This window comes from Rhinopithecus roxellana, chromosome 4 (assembly GCF_007565055.1).
Source record: "Rhinopithecus roxellana isolate Shanxi Qingling chromosome 4, ASM756505v1, whole genome shotgun sequence".
NCBI classification, from domain to species: Eukaryota; Metazoa; Chordata; class Mammalia; order Primates; family Cercopithecidae; genus Rhinopithecus; species Rhinopithecus roxellana.
Genome location: NC_044552.1, coordinates 164,893,940 through 164,908,210, shown reverse-complemented (window position 1 = coordinate 164,908,210; position 14,271 = coordinate 164,893,940). Strand labels below are relative to the sequence as shown.

The window sequence follows — 14,271 nt, the reverse complement described above, 5'->3', positions numbered from 1 at the left end:
GCTTGGGGATTACAGGCATGAACCACCATGCCTGGTCTCACTGTCTTTTATTAATGAGATATTTAATGTAAACACACTGACGAAAATATATACAGGCCTGTTCTCCTACTCAGTTCTCTTGCCTCCAGGGTTACCTCTTACCTTTTCTTCATTATTCACAATTCCTTTATAGGTCTTCCACTTAGAATTATTGTTTTTGAAGTTCATCACAAAACTCTTAACATAAAAGTTGAAATTCGACTGTGTAGATCCTGTGGTCCTAATTCCTTGTAAGAAAATAATATTTACAGGCTATTTTAAAAAGTTTGTTAAATATAACATGTATTATGATTTCAAGTTTCATTTTTTTCTCCCTCATTTGAAACCTCAAATCATCTCACAGGCCAACTTACATTAGTTGCATTTAAAAATCTGTTCACAGATTAATGTTTTCACACTGACAATACACCATATAAAGGTTTCACCATTGAAAAAAAAATCTCTCAAATCCATATATCCATATTTACAACTTGCATACAGATTCTTTTCACAGAAAGAATGTAAAGATTTGTTACATTTTCAAATATTTCAAGAACTTGGAGGTAGGCAGAGAGGTACCTATGTAAACAATAAGCATATTTTCAACTGCAAGTCATTTACAGTCAGGAAACTACCCCTGCACTTTGCACTTGTGTTATTTTCTGCACCTGTTATTTTCTTTTTCTCCCCCAAATCGATCTCCAGCCACTCTCGTGGTTTGTGGTTGCTGCTACTGTCACCCGAAGCCCATGATGGGCCTTGGTCCTGGAGTCGGGCTTGGCCAGGAGACCAGTGAACTTCGTCTCCACTCTCATTGACCGACTGCCATGAGGAAGAAGCTCTGATTTGCCCATCAGGATCCAAACTCAAGGATCTGCTGCAACCTGGAAAAAAGAGTACAGTAAGATATTTGAGATACAGACATAAAATAACAGCAAAAAAAAAAAAAAAAAAAAAAAAGTAGTACCCCATCTCACCTAGAAATATTCAACTGGTTGACTTTTATTCTGACATGGAATCTAGTGTTTAATTATCAGCTTTTAAATGGTCCAGACTTGCATTTCACTCATTTGTACTACCATGTCTTGAAGCTGTTACTGCTTTTCTTTTTAATAGACCTCCAAGTCACATCCTTTTTAAGTGACACCTTTTCGTCCCCACTGTAGATTTCATTTTCTAACCTTCTAAATTCATCCTGATTTCAACAAAGTGCAATCTGTATTAAAGGTTTAAAATGCTGTGTTCTTTCTCACTTTAAAATATTTAGAATAAGAGGGGAACCCCATTTTTTCCACGTACTTGAAAAGCAGATGTGTCTAAGTCCTCTGAAGATCAGTAAGTTGTACCCAGTATTCATCCAAAGGACCTTAAGTATACCATGCCCAATATGCCAATGTGAAGTCAGCAAATAAAGGCAAAGAAGAAATATTCGTAGTGTCTTCCTTGAAATGGTTTATGCTGAGAGAGAATATTTATGTAGAATACATTCCATGATGGAGAAGCTAAAAAGCCTTTATTCTGTATACTCATTTTCAGTAACTTTATTCAAAATAGTAACAAACCAAATTGCAATATTTGAAAGCTTTTTCTCTTAAAATCTAAGATAAAGGGATTTATCTTAAAATAAATACTTCACTTTTTACTATTTTTGGCAAAAGTCTGAGAGAGAGTTTAGATTACAAAGAAACGTATTTTCTGCTTAATGTTAATTTGGCTTATTGTCCTGTGGATGGTTAAGTCAAGAAGATTTGGTGTGGGTGGCTGAAGGAAGAGGACTGCTTAAGCCCAGGAGTTTGAGAACAGCCTGGGCAACATAATGAGACTCTGCTTCAAAAAAAAAAAAAAAAAAAAAAAAAAAAGGTGCTATGTAACCTGACAAAAAAGAACAACAAAAAAAAAAACCTTTTAAACTATATAATCTGAAGGGTATGGAGGAATAAACTACTACTGAAGACTTTCAAAATATCAAATTCTCTTTTTTTTTGAGACGGAGTCTCGCTCTGTCACCCAGGCTGGAGTGCAGTGGCACGATCTCGGCTCACTGCAAGCTCCGTCTCCTGGTGCCATTCTCCTGCCTCAGTCTCCTAAGTAGCTGGGACTACAGACGCCTGCCACCAAGCCCACTAATTTTTTGAATTTTTAGCAGAGATCGGGTTTCACCGTGTTAGCCAGGATGGTCTCGATCTCCTGATCTCGTGATCCACCTGCCTCAGCCTCCCAAAGTGCTGGGATTACAGGTGTGAGCCACCGAAAATATCAAATTCTGAAGGAAAACATGATTCTTACCATTGGAGGTAAACAGAAATCGCTTGTCTGACAGGGAACCACTGAAACAATAAAGACAAACATGAGAAGGTGAGTTGCTTACCTAGATCTTAGTGACTAATATAGCTACATCCCAGAGCTTTCCCACCTGTGCTTCCTCACATGATCCTCACAACACCCCTGCAAACCTACTGGTATTATCTTCATCATCAGTATTTTATACAACAGGAAACTTAGACCCACAGAAGGTAAGCAACTTTCCTAAATTCATACAGGTGACAAGGGGCTAGGACTCTGAGATGCTGCTTTTGAATCAGAATCCTGTGCTATTTCCACCATGCTGAATTTATTGGAAAGGAATGTGTAGATATACAGTCTCAGGAATAACCTTACATCTCAATCAATTAATGCAAGATGATGAAGACAGAAAGGATTACTGCCCTGAAATCTCCCTTTGTTTCAGCAGTCACCTTAAAGTGTCCCACTCATTTCCATCTGCCTTCCCCACAGATCTCTCGACTCTCATTGAGCATCTTGTTTCAGCAGTGTTACTCTGGGACAGTCTCCGCCCTGTCTCTCTCTCCACAGCCACACTCCTACCTACTGTAGCAACCAGCACCAAGCCTTGAACCAGCTCCTGCTCCTGGATGACAAGGAACAGCTGGAGAAAACACACAGCATGTCAGTGAGCTGGCCTCACTGCTGCCTCTATCACTATCACACGAGAAATGATCGCATCAGCCTCATTCTGCAGTTGTCTCCTTCAGTGCAGAAGAGATTCCTAAGGCCACAGGAATGTCCTTATCTACCTTTGAAGACCAGATCAACCTTTAAAATAATCCCTCACAGACTCCATCTCAAAAAAAAAAAAAAAAAAAAATCCCTCACAAAGTCAGTGGTATGAAAAATAAACAGAACGAATGGAAAATCTGGGGGCCTCAACATTAGCTTTATGTGCACGGTATTAGATACTAGAGGTAAACACCAAAAGGTAGATGCCCCGGTTGTGTCCAACTTTTTACAACTATTTTACAATCTCGGTGCTGCTTATTATTTTAAATGTTTAATTCTGAATTAGAGATGGGAATAATGGACACAGAGAGTACTAAAACATGAAATCCACAAAGAACCCAAAAGTACTCTGGCCAAGAGTATAAGTACCTTCCCATCAAAAGCTCTTTTTAGAAGTAATGGGTAGTGAAACTCTCTAGAATAGATTTTCTCTTTCACATTGTCTATGCTTGGCAGACTCCATAAAACCTGGTATTCTACATATAGGTTCTTCTATAATCTCTGCATTGAATATAATGCAGGCACCAATCATTATTTACATGAGAAAACTCAGACCCACACGGGTCCTGGGACTTGCCTAAGTTCACAGTTAGCAAAAAAGCTTGGATGAGAACTCAACTCTCCTGACACTTAAAGAAAGGCGCTATTCATATTAAAATTGTATTCAGATTTATGTAGAACCTCTCTTTTGTCTCTTTTTCCATTTTCTCTAACGTTCCTATGCTGTTAAATTTGAAATGTGGCTCAAATAAACCTAAATAATGCTGCGACAACCCTAGGAAACTAAGCTCACTCCCATTGCCATGAAATATTCGTTTTGTTGTTGACCAAAAAGTATGGAAAGGATAACTTTGGAGTTAATCCTGAGAAGAAACCAGGAGAAGCTCTGCTTCTAACAGCTCTCTGTCTGGCTTTCCTCCGTTATCAACTGGAAAATGTTTTTCCATTTAATTCCATTGAACGAATTACATACAGACCACTTAAAGAACTCTATAGGTTAATAGGCCTATTCTTTTAAAAATAAAAACACCCTAGGGAGGTTAGGGTTCTGAAGCATTCACACATTAGAGTGAATGAATTCAATCAGATTACAGGAGTAAGGAGCCTTCCCAGAGGGCTACAGAAGCAATCAAGAATCATCTGATGGAAACAGAAAGAAGGTTTTCGCTTCTGATGGTTAGCACCATCGTCCTCTGTATGAGGTCAGTCCCTCTTCCTGATACCATTCTGGTCTCTTCAAATCAAGGAAATGACCTGACCGGAGATGAATCCCAGAAGAGCCCTGGATATTTACTTTAGGGACTCCTTCCTCAGCTGCAATGCTTCCTTCTCTGGTTTTTCCTGAATGCCAAACAATCATGTGTGGGAACATAAGTTCAATGACCGCATGTACAGTGTTTCCCCAAGAGCAAAACAACACAGATAAAAACAACTGCTCCCTGAAGATTTCAAATCTAAATGAGTGGAAGAGGCTGTGTGAACATACAGTTAACTATTTGCTCAGTGCAAAAAGTCAGTGCAAAATCACAGACCTGGAAATAAGAAGAGATCTTGATATGATGCTGAACTTTCTATACTCCTCCCAAAATAAAAATCAGACAATTAGTACAAATAACTATAAGGAATATGAAGCAAAACCTTTTCTAATTCATTAATGGTTTAGATTTCTGTACTCTGCTTTTTGCATGGAAGTTTAACTTCAAATTATATATATCAAATTATATAATTATATATTATAAAATAATATATAATTTTCAAATTATATAAAATATATTATATATGTACGTATTAAGTCCAGTCGACGTAGCAGAAGTTAACTGAAAGCATAAAGTCTAATTTATTCAATAGTTTTAATAATGCTTGTTCAAAAGTAGGATAAAATCCAAGTTACACTTTTTGTTATCCTGTTTTCCTACACAAAGAGCATTCAGATGTATACAAATACAGACAAACGATTCCAAAAAACAGACTGAAAGCCAAAGGGTAGTTCTTCGTTCCTGCTTGGAGGTGGTAGCACCTAACAAATTCAGGCTAGAGCCTGTTATCTTCCTGAGGTAGCACCCTTGTATCAACAGAAGAAACTATCAAAAAACAGAAAAAAGAATACATTCTCAAAAGTCAAGGTCAAGTTGGCATTTAAAGATTACTGTGCATAAGTGATCACTTTTACTATAAATCAGGGTGTAAATTTTAAAATAAATTTTAATGTTCTGAAAAGCATGTGACAAATATTTGTGAAAAATGTTACATATATGTGAGTATATATGTATCATTTTATTCATCTGAGTCAAGATTTTAGTTTCTAATAGCATACTGTTACTGAACTTTTGGATCTTAAACCTTGGCACAAATTTAGAGACTTGTCTTTGAATGTTCAGGTAATATGAAAAGAACACTTTGTGTCCTCTCATAGCTAAAAATCTATCCAGAAGGGGAAGGTAAATGGGAGGGTCATGGTAGGCAGAGAACACAAATATCGTGAGGTAAGCCTGCATGTCCAAGTGCCCGGCATGCACCGCTGTCCTTGGTGGATGGAAGTCTTTTGTGGATTACGTACAGTACGACTTGCATTGCCTGTGAAAGAGTTATGTTGGAACATCTTCTGTAGTTACCCCCACCCTGACCCTGAACTCAGAATTGCCAGTGAGAGGCTCTACCTTTTCTCCATAGACACCCACTAGCCAGCCTCCTGGCCGCGAGCATGGTGTGCCAATGGCACCATGCTCTCTAACCACCACCCCTCTCTAACATTGCTCCTCAGTCTTGACCCTACCCCTATAATCCCTCTAAGCATTGTTCCTGCCTTCCATCAAACACAAGACTCACCTTCTTCCTGAAGATGACCTAACCACCTCTCCCCTAACTTCAGTTACTGCTTCCAAATGCCACTGCCTATGAGCATGAGCCAACAACCCCAATCATGAAATGGGTGTTAGGCCCAAAGTTTATATGTGAGTTCATAAGTTGGTTCTGCAGAACTTAAGACACATTTTCCAACAAAAGCAATGTCACAACTTGTGGTCAGGATACCTATTTGATCTATGACATTGCTAACTATAATACACTTAAATAAAAAGTAGGAGGGGGAAGGAAAACACTACTATACAATTATCAAAATAACATCAGAGTCACCATATCTATGCTGACTAACCTGAGAACCTATCCAAGATAAGATGGCCCACCATCCATTGTGAAAATGGAACAGTAAAGTATGACCATGTTCTTTCTGATGCAAGAGGGGGCTAGGACAAAATAGCAGGGGCAGGGGGAGAACATCATACAGATTAATGAGTGATAGAACATATAGGTCCTGACATTTTTTCCCCGACTTATGGATCCCAAAACGCCTAAAACCTCTGTCTTGTGCCTTATTCTTGGAACCCAGGCCATGTGAAAACCTGTCCAAGAAACAGAGTTGCAGAAGGCACAAGGAGAGAATGAGACAGAGAAATACAGTGGTTCAAGGAGCACTTTTCCCTCACTAGGTTTCCACTCCGGGAGTGTCTCCCACTTGGCCATTCTGAGCTGCCTGTTTATATGTGTGGACGTCTGGACCACAAGGCAGGCTGACACTGAGTTTTACACAGCTCTAGTTGTACACTTTCTAGTGGCTGAGGAAATCTGAAAATATGAAAAGCTTTAAGTTGAACCATTTAAAGCACTTAACACATTTTTTTTTTTTTTCTCATGAAGCTAAAAGAGCACAGGATAAAAACAAATGAAGAATATAACGTTAACAAAGGCCATCTTTTTAAACAGTGTTAATAAAGGCCACCTTTTTTCACTTCCCAAACTCATCACTGAACGACTGTCTCTAGGAGTCTTCCAGGGAGCTCAGTGGTTCTGTAAGGGTTTCAGCTGATGATAATATTGGAGACAACCAGTAATTTACTGAAGTTGTAAAAACCCAAAAAGGATTAAGCCTTTATTTTCTCCCACAAAAGCACCTGAGGGTAAAAATATTCCTCTGCCCCAGGGCTTCAGAGTGCGCCATTTTAATTTACATGTCAGCATAAGCAGTGAGCTTTCTGATTGCTACATTTACCATCCATGCAGAGACCAGAAATGCTGCTCTAAGCACTCATGCATATTTTTCCAGTAGACAAACCCTTGCTATCACATCCCTGCTGTCTTTTCAAAGTTGTGAGCTGATTAATTATCCTTCAGGGTTACCTTCTACTCAGAACAAACGGTACTGAAAAAAAGTACTTACTCCCTCGAAAGCACACCATTGGCCAGAATCCCTTCATATCGACTGATCCCTTTGCGCTGAAGCACACTGATCTGGCCACCCAGTTCATCAGCAATTATTCCTGCATGGATGGCAGCTTTGCACAATAAAGAGGTCTGAAACACAGCAACATTATTATGCAGAACTTAAAAGAACACAGTTAAAATATAGTTGGCGTTTTCTATTTTGTTTCTGTGGTAATTTATAGTAGTAGCCCCAATGAATAAGGCCTGCCAATGGCCATGCCCTGGAGTGGTCACCTCCCTCACTGACTCTGGGCCATGTGGCTTACTTTGTTCTGCTGCAGATAACAGGGCCTAGCCAACCGCTACACATGTGACTGAAGCCACCTTAGACTCTTGAGCCCCAGTTAATCTGCCATATGATGGTAGCCACAAGAGTGATTCCAGGCTAAGGGAGCTTACTAATCCAATTCAGTGTGGGTGGAGCCCAAATTATCACCCTCAAACTCATCAGCAAATAAAGTGGCTGCTACTTCAAGCCACTACGTTTTGGAGTGGCCTGTTAAGCAGAAATCGATAACAGATCCAGTTTCTTAGGCTATTAGACACACATGCCAAGTTATCATTTATGAAGCTGAACTTTCAATTCCACATATTCATTTTTAAATTAATTTAGAGATTTATCAAGGTACCAAAACGACAACGGTAATGACAGCCACAGAACATTAAATGGAACAGAAAGCTTAACGAAGTTCCTAGAGGGATGACGAGCAACTCAGGGCTGACGGCCTCCATCTCACTTCCTGAATCCCCTCAGGAGGCATCAAAAAGCCAGTGCCAGCTCAGCCCTGCGATGTTCAATGTGAGGTGTCAGCAGGCTGCTGGCTGTTCTGACAGATGCAGCAGGAGCAGCAGACTGGTTCTGCTTTATAGGTGGTTGTGGGATTGGAATTGGCTCTGTCAGGAACTGGGGCTACAGAAATGACTAGAACTTTCTATGGGGTATCCAGGCCTGTAGGTCCCCAAGCAAAGACCTCTGTGGAAAGGTGATAAGGCACTCAGATCCAGGAGTTGAGGGGATAAGAAACATAATTTCCTAAACAAACCTTAGCTATGCTCCACTTCTTCATGAGTATTAATGCCAACATAGAAAGGCAGCTCATGAAATTGTGTCTCAATAACTGGACTCAAGAATTTGTTTTGTTAATGACAATGCTGCTTACCTTATTTACAATGGAAAAGTTCCCTTAGACTTAAGTTACAATACTATGAGGACTAATGAGACAAATCATATTTTGCAGTTAATATATTTGCAATAAAGTTGAGAACTTTGTGATCGTCAATTTAGAGAGTTCATATTTCCCAAACTAGATTAGGTTTGGCAAAGTGAGTCAGTTTTGCAATAACTGCTATCATAACAAAAGAAAGATTTCACAATAGAAAAAAAAGAGAAAACATGATAATGCTGAAACAGAGATGCAAATACTACCCTCCCTAATTTTGGAGGAAAAAAATAATTAAAATTAGAAGACAAAAAGATTGTACTCTTTAATAAGAATGCAGCTTGCATTGTTATCTTTCCTGAATTTTCTGTGTATTTTTTCCTGAATTTTCTTTCATTAAAAAGCTTCCTTATCATCAGTTTGGACTCCTGGGTCCAAACAAAATGGAGGAGCCAACTGAAAAGGAAAAGTCCAGAATTTAAATTTAGCAATTTATCTTATCCTGGCTTTGCCTCTAACTCCATGAGGTATATGCAAGTCATTCCACCGCTCCTGACCTGGCTTCCCATTCCTCTGGACAACGACAAGCCTAGACTCGATGCGGTCTAGTGCATGCGTCCCCAAGCCCCCAGGCTGTGGACTGGTATTGGTCAGTGGCCTGTTAGGAACCGGGCCACACAGCAGGAAGTGAGGGGTGGGCGAGCACACATTATAGCCTGAGCTCTACCTCCTGTCAGATCAGCAAATGCATTAGATTATCACAGGGGTGCAAATCCTACTGAGAACTGCCCATGTGAGGAATCTAGATTGTGTGTTCCTTATGAGAATCTAATTCCTGGTAATCTGAGGTGGAACACTTTCATCCTGAAACCATCCCCCACCCAGTCTGTGGAAAAATTGTCTTTCACAAAAGTGGTCCCTGTTGCCAAAAAGGTTGGGGACTGCTGGTCTAGTGTCTTTTCTGAAGGTCTGTCACTTTGTGATTCTAAAGGGTACCCAGTGCACCTTTTACAGGACACATGCAGGCCTGTCTTCCTTGCTAAACCCCAGAATGAAAACCACATTGGTTCAGTGGTCTGCTGGGCAGCTATTCCCACTGTCCTTGGGATCACTGGTCTTCATCCTAGGAACCCTGCCTATAGAGAGCTCTCAATGGACTTGGAATGTTCCAGAGCCTCCTTGGCTGTAAGAGGACAGGTTCGCAGGCCAATGAGCAACGGGATCTAACAGCATCATTGGCCAACAAATGTTCTCCTTTCTCACAGTACCCAGTATTGAAGGAATTCAATGGTGTATACCCTTTTTATAAAAATTTTATTTAATTGCAGCTATGGCTTTCCATAATAGGTTGCTGCAAAAGTAATTGTGGTTTTTTGCCATTTCTTTTAATATTAATTGTAGGGTATAGGATACATCTCCAAAAGACTAGCTATCAAGTTTCACTATCATATTATTATGATAAAATTACCAGCATTTTCCAGGATTATTTTCTTCAAAACAGTCACTCCCTCATCCATGCAACTTAAAGAAAATTGACGTTTATTTAAGTTGCCACTTTTTTGGTATTGAATTTTTTTTTTTTTTTTTTTTTTGAGACGGAGTCTCGCTCTGTCACCCAGGCTGGAGTACCGTGGTGCGATCTCGGCTCACTGCGCACTCTACCTCCTGGGTTCACGTCATTCTCCTGCCTTAGTCTCCCAAGTAGCTGGGACTACAGGCGTCTGCTACCATGCCCAGTTAATTTTTTGTATTTTTAGTAGAGATGGGGTTTCACTGTGTTAGCCAGGATGGTTTTGATCTCCTGACCTTGTGATCCGCCTGCCTCGGCCTCCCAAAGTGCTGGGATTACAGGCGTGAGCCACCGTGCCCGGCTGGTACTGATTTTTAAAATTCACATTTATTGAACCTGACTTTTGAAAATTCCCTTTGGAAGAGATGGTACAATTTATGCCTTTATTTTTTAGGTATTTTGAAGTCTAAGTCTCACTGAAATGTAAATATTGGAAAGCCGTATTACCTAGCCTATGTACATGGGTACATATTACCTAGCATATGTACTTAGCCTATGTACATTCTGTTCTGTAGAGCAGACCGTCTCTACAACCAGCTGGGCAGAATTTGCTGGAAAAAGAAAAATAAATAATTTATATTTTATTAAATTACACAACCAAAAAATATTAAACTGTACTTAAAGTTTTAAAGTATTTTCTGCCCTCCATATAATATCTTGCTTTAATGGCAAATTAGAAACCTGATTTGTGAAAAAATACATATTGATCTACAATGTTCATCTGAAGGCAACTTTTACACAATAATTCTTTGTTTTATACAAGGATTCACCATAAAGTCTATTAAACAATAAGCTTCCTGGCTGGGCACAGTGGCTCAAGCCTGTAATCCCAGCACTTTGGGAGGTCAAGGCAGGTGGATATGAGGTCAGGAGATCGAGATCATCCTGGGTAACACGGTGAAACCCTGTCTCTACTAAAAATACAAAAAATTAGCGGGGCATGGTGGCAGGCGCCTGTAGTCCCAGCTACTCAGGAGGCTGAGGCAGGAGAATGGCGTGAAACCAAGAGGTGGAACTTGCAGTGAGCCAAGATCACACCACTGCACTCCAGCCTGGGTGACAGAGCTAGACTCCGTCTCAAAAAACAAACAAACAAACAAACAAACAAACAAACAAACAAAATGACGAGCTTCCCTAATGAATTTTACTTGATACTAAGACGTTCAGCTACCCCTGACAAATGGTTTTAATTAGTAAATTATCTTAAACAAAATATACTTAAACAGAATAATGTAAATGTAATAATTCTTTAGGAAAGGGAATGCAATGGCCAGCTGAAGAGAATACCTGCATGGCTCAGGCAATTGGAGGTGGATGGTATCATCTACAATAAACATCTCTGAAGCTCACTAAGCCATAAATGATGGCCAAATAGATCAGTGTGAACTAAGGCTAAACGACTTTCAAGCAACTATCAAATCATCCCAGCATTTTCTTAACTCTTCCTTTAGGAAAAATCAACTTGTACTAAAACAGTGTTGACAATGTTTTAAAAGGAAGTGGAACAAAAAAGTAAACATTTTAGATTGCATTTAATAAAATACAAACCAAAACCAGTAAGGTCAGAATAAAGCACATGCATAAAAATGTTGGTGGAATGATAGCAAAATGTTAAATTATCAAATATATGCCTCTTTCCATAATATGAATTATTTCTGTGCTGTTATAGGCCTAATTACCATATCAATAATGTTTTCTTCATAAAATTTGCATTCTTTATAGAGATGTTGGAAATAATGAAAAAAAAAATCACTCATATTGTCACTACCCAGAGATAATCACTTGCCATTATAATGTATTTCCTTCTGGCTTTTTCTGGGTGTGTACAAGAGGCCCAGTTTCTCCCCTTCTCCTCCTAAACTGCAGCGCACTACATGTTTACTGTCTCTATTTTACAGTACTTCTTGAACATTCTGGGGAGAGGAGAATTGCTGAAACAAATTAATTAAGTGATGTGTTCTGCTTAAAAACAGATGGTTTAGTTAGCAGGCTGGGGAGAAGGTGCCAAAAGAAAAACTGTTCTGGGGGCAGGTGAGGCAGATCTTAAGAGAAGCCCATATTTCTTCACTGGCACTGGAAACATACACCAATTTGGATGCCTAAATTTGTCAGTAGGAGACAGAACTACCTAATCTCAAAAATTCAAAAAGGCCTTTAAAGTTCCCCCCTCACACCTCCTGACAGACCACCCCTGTCTCTACTCCACAGCAGCCTTCCCACACAAAGACAGTCTATCCTTGACAAATGGTTTTAACATCTACACCTGACATTTCCAGTGACTAGGAAATCACTGTTTCTCGAGACAGCCTATCCCATTTTGTACTGTTCGATTATTCCTCATATGCAGCTGAAATTGGCATCCCTATAACTTTTATCCATTGATCCCAGTTCTGCCTTTTGGAGTAACACAGAATAAACCAATACCTTTTCTACAATAGCTCTGTAAGACAATATATTCTTCCCTGAGACAGGGTACCTACTTCTTCAACAGCTCCTCTAGTTATTTATTTTACATATTCTGTTACCCTGACCTACAGGATATGCTTTGATGTTGCAAAATTCTTCTGAAAAGACTTGCTACAACTGAACACATTTCCCAAGATGAAGGCACTGTGGAGGTAGACTCCAAGATAACCCCCATTGATCCCCACTCCCTGTATCCCATCTTGTGGGATTCCTCTGAATCCCCCTGAGTGTGGATGGGAGCTGAGATTTTCCTCTAAGTCTGTAAGAATATGGCAAAAGTGAGGGGATACCACTCCTATGATAACATCATATAAGAGTGTAATCTATCTTGCTAGGAGATGCCTTTGCTCAAAGACTCTCCCTTGTTTGCTTTGAGGATGCAAGTGGCCACATTGGGAAGGTCTACATGGCAAGAACTGAGGATGGCCTCCAGGCAAAATCCAGGAAGAAACCGAGGCCCTCAATCCAATAATCCACAAGTAATTGAACGCTGTCAACACCACATGAGCTTAGAAGCAGATCCTTCCCCAGTTGAGCCTCCAATGAGATTGCAGCCCCAGCTGACATGTTTGCTGCACCCTTATAAGACCCTGATGCAGAGAACCCAGCTAAACCATGTCCAGTCTCCTAACCCACAGAAAATGAGATAATAAATATGTGCCACTTTAAGTCTCTAAGTTTATGGTAATATTATTATGCAGCAATAAGTATTTAATACATCCATGACACTGACATATACAAAAAGGCACTAATCCGAGTTCTTTGAAGAGAGTAGCTTTCAAAACACAAAATTTCCTTCCAGATAAAATCATTCTAAAAGCAAATAGTGCAAAATCAGTTAGTGAGTCAAATAGGAAACCTGTTTGCCAGCACTTACGGATCATGTACTCCCATCTACCACACAGGAAATCATTTACCTGTTATGCTAAAAAATATAGCTCTGTCAGGAGGTAAGATAAACATCCACAGTAAGAAAAAACTATGCTATTTCTCTTACTGTACATAATTCTTACATTTCTTGCATAGAACAGGAAAATAATAAATAAAACTTTCTTTTGCTGGGAAAAATGTCAACTTTTTATTTCTCTTAATTCCCTGTAGTCATTTAAGAATCGCCTGAGCCAAGTAAATCTTCACACTGAAATAGTGTAAAACATTTTAAGAGTAATTTGTAGGTCAAATAAGTATCCTGTGTCAATCTTGTAAATAAAAATATGGAAAAGGGGAACGAAAGGCAAAGTAACAACAAAATCTGCTGTTCCCAGAACCAGAATATGCTAAATGAGAAAATTACAGTCAAACTTTTTCCCCATGCCACAGAGGATTTATCAATCACCTGGAACAAGTAGATAAAGGTTATTTTCTCACAGGCATAAAAATACACGTTAATAACTTTAAGAACAGTTTCACAACAATAGGTTTTTGCTATAGATTTCTAATAACTTAAGGCACTTCTCAAAAGCTAGGGTATTAACCCAACTACTTCAAATAGCAATGTAAATGTCTAAACAAATCAGATACTAGATTTCCAGGACAGAAATCTGTAAATAGAAACAAGTGGAGGATTATGTATCTGAGATAGGACATGCAGGAACAATGTATTACTACATAACCCAGGCAGTCTTATTGGACATAAGAACTTGGTTTGCAAAGAGAGAGGGGAATAAGAGCAGGGTGGATGGCTTCATTGGACTCAGACACAATGTCACTATTCTATGATGTGAATATTCATGTCCTTTGCTC

The 14,271-nt window shown here is 39.3% G+C and overlaps 1 protein-coding gene across 3 annotated transcripts in view; it reads right to left on the bottom strand.

Moving 5' to 3' along the window:
- Nucleotides 1–14,271, bottom strand: part of DCBLD1 (discoidin, CUB and LCCL domain containing 1) — a 68,472-nt gene that overhangs the window by 10,238 nt on the left and 43,963 nt on the right. For all 3 annotated transcript variants that reach the window (XM_010353239.2, XM_030928535.1, XM_030928534.1), the window contains exons 6-9: nucleotides 7,289–7,422; nucleotides 2,305–2,345; nucleotides 687–902; nucleotides 142–266 (exon numbers count right to left, since the gene is read on the bottom strand). In XM_010353239.2, the coding sequence (XP_010351541.1) occupies nucleotides 142–266; nucleotides 687–902; nucleotides 2,305–2,345; nucleotides 7,289–7,422 (516 nt within the window). The remainder of the gene's footprint in view (nucleotides 1–141; nucleotides 267–686; nucleotides 903–2,304; nucleotides 2,346–7,288; nucleotides 7,423–14,271) is intronic.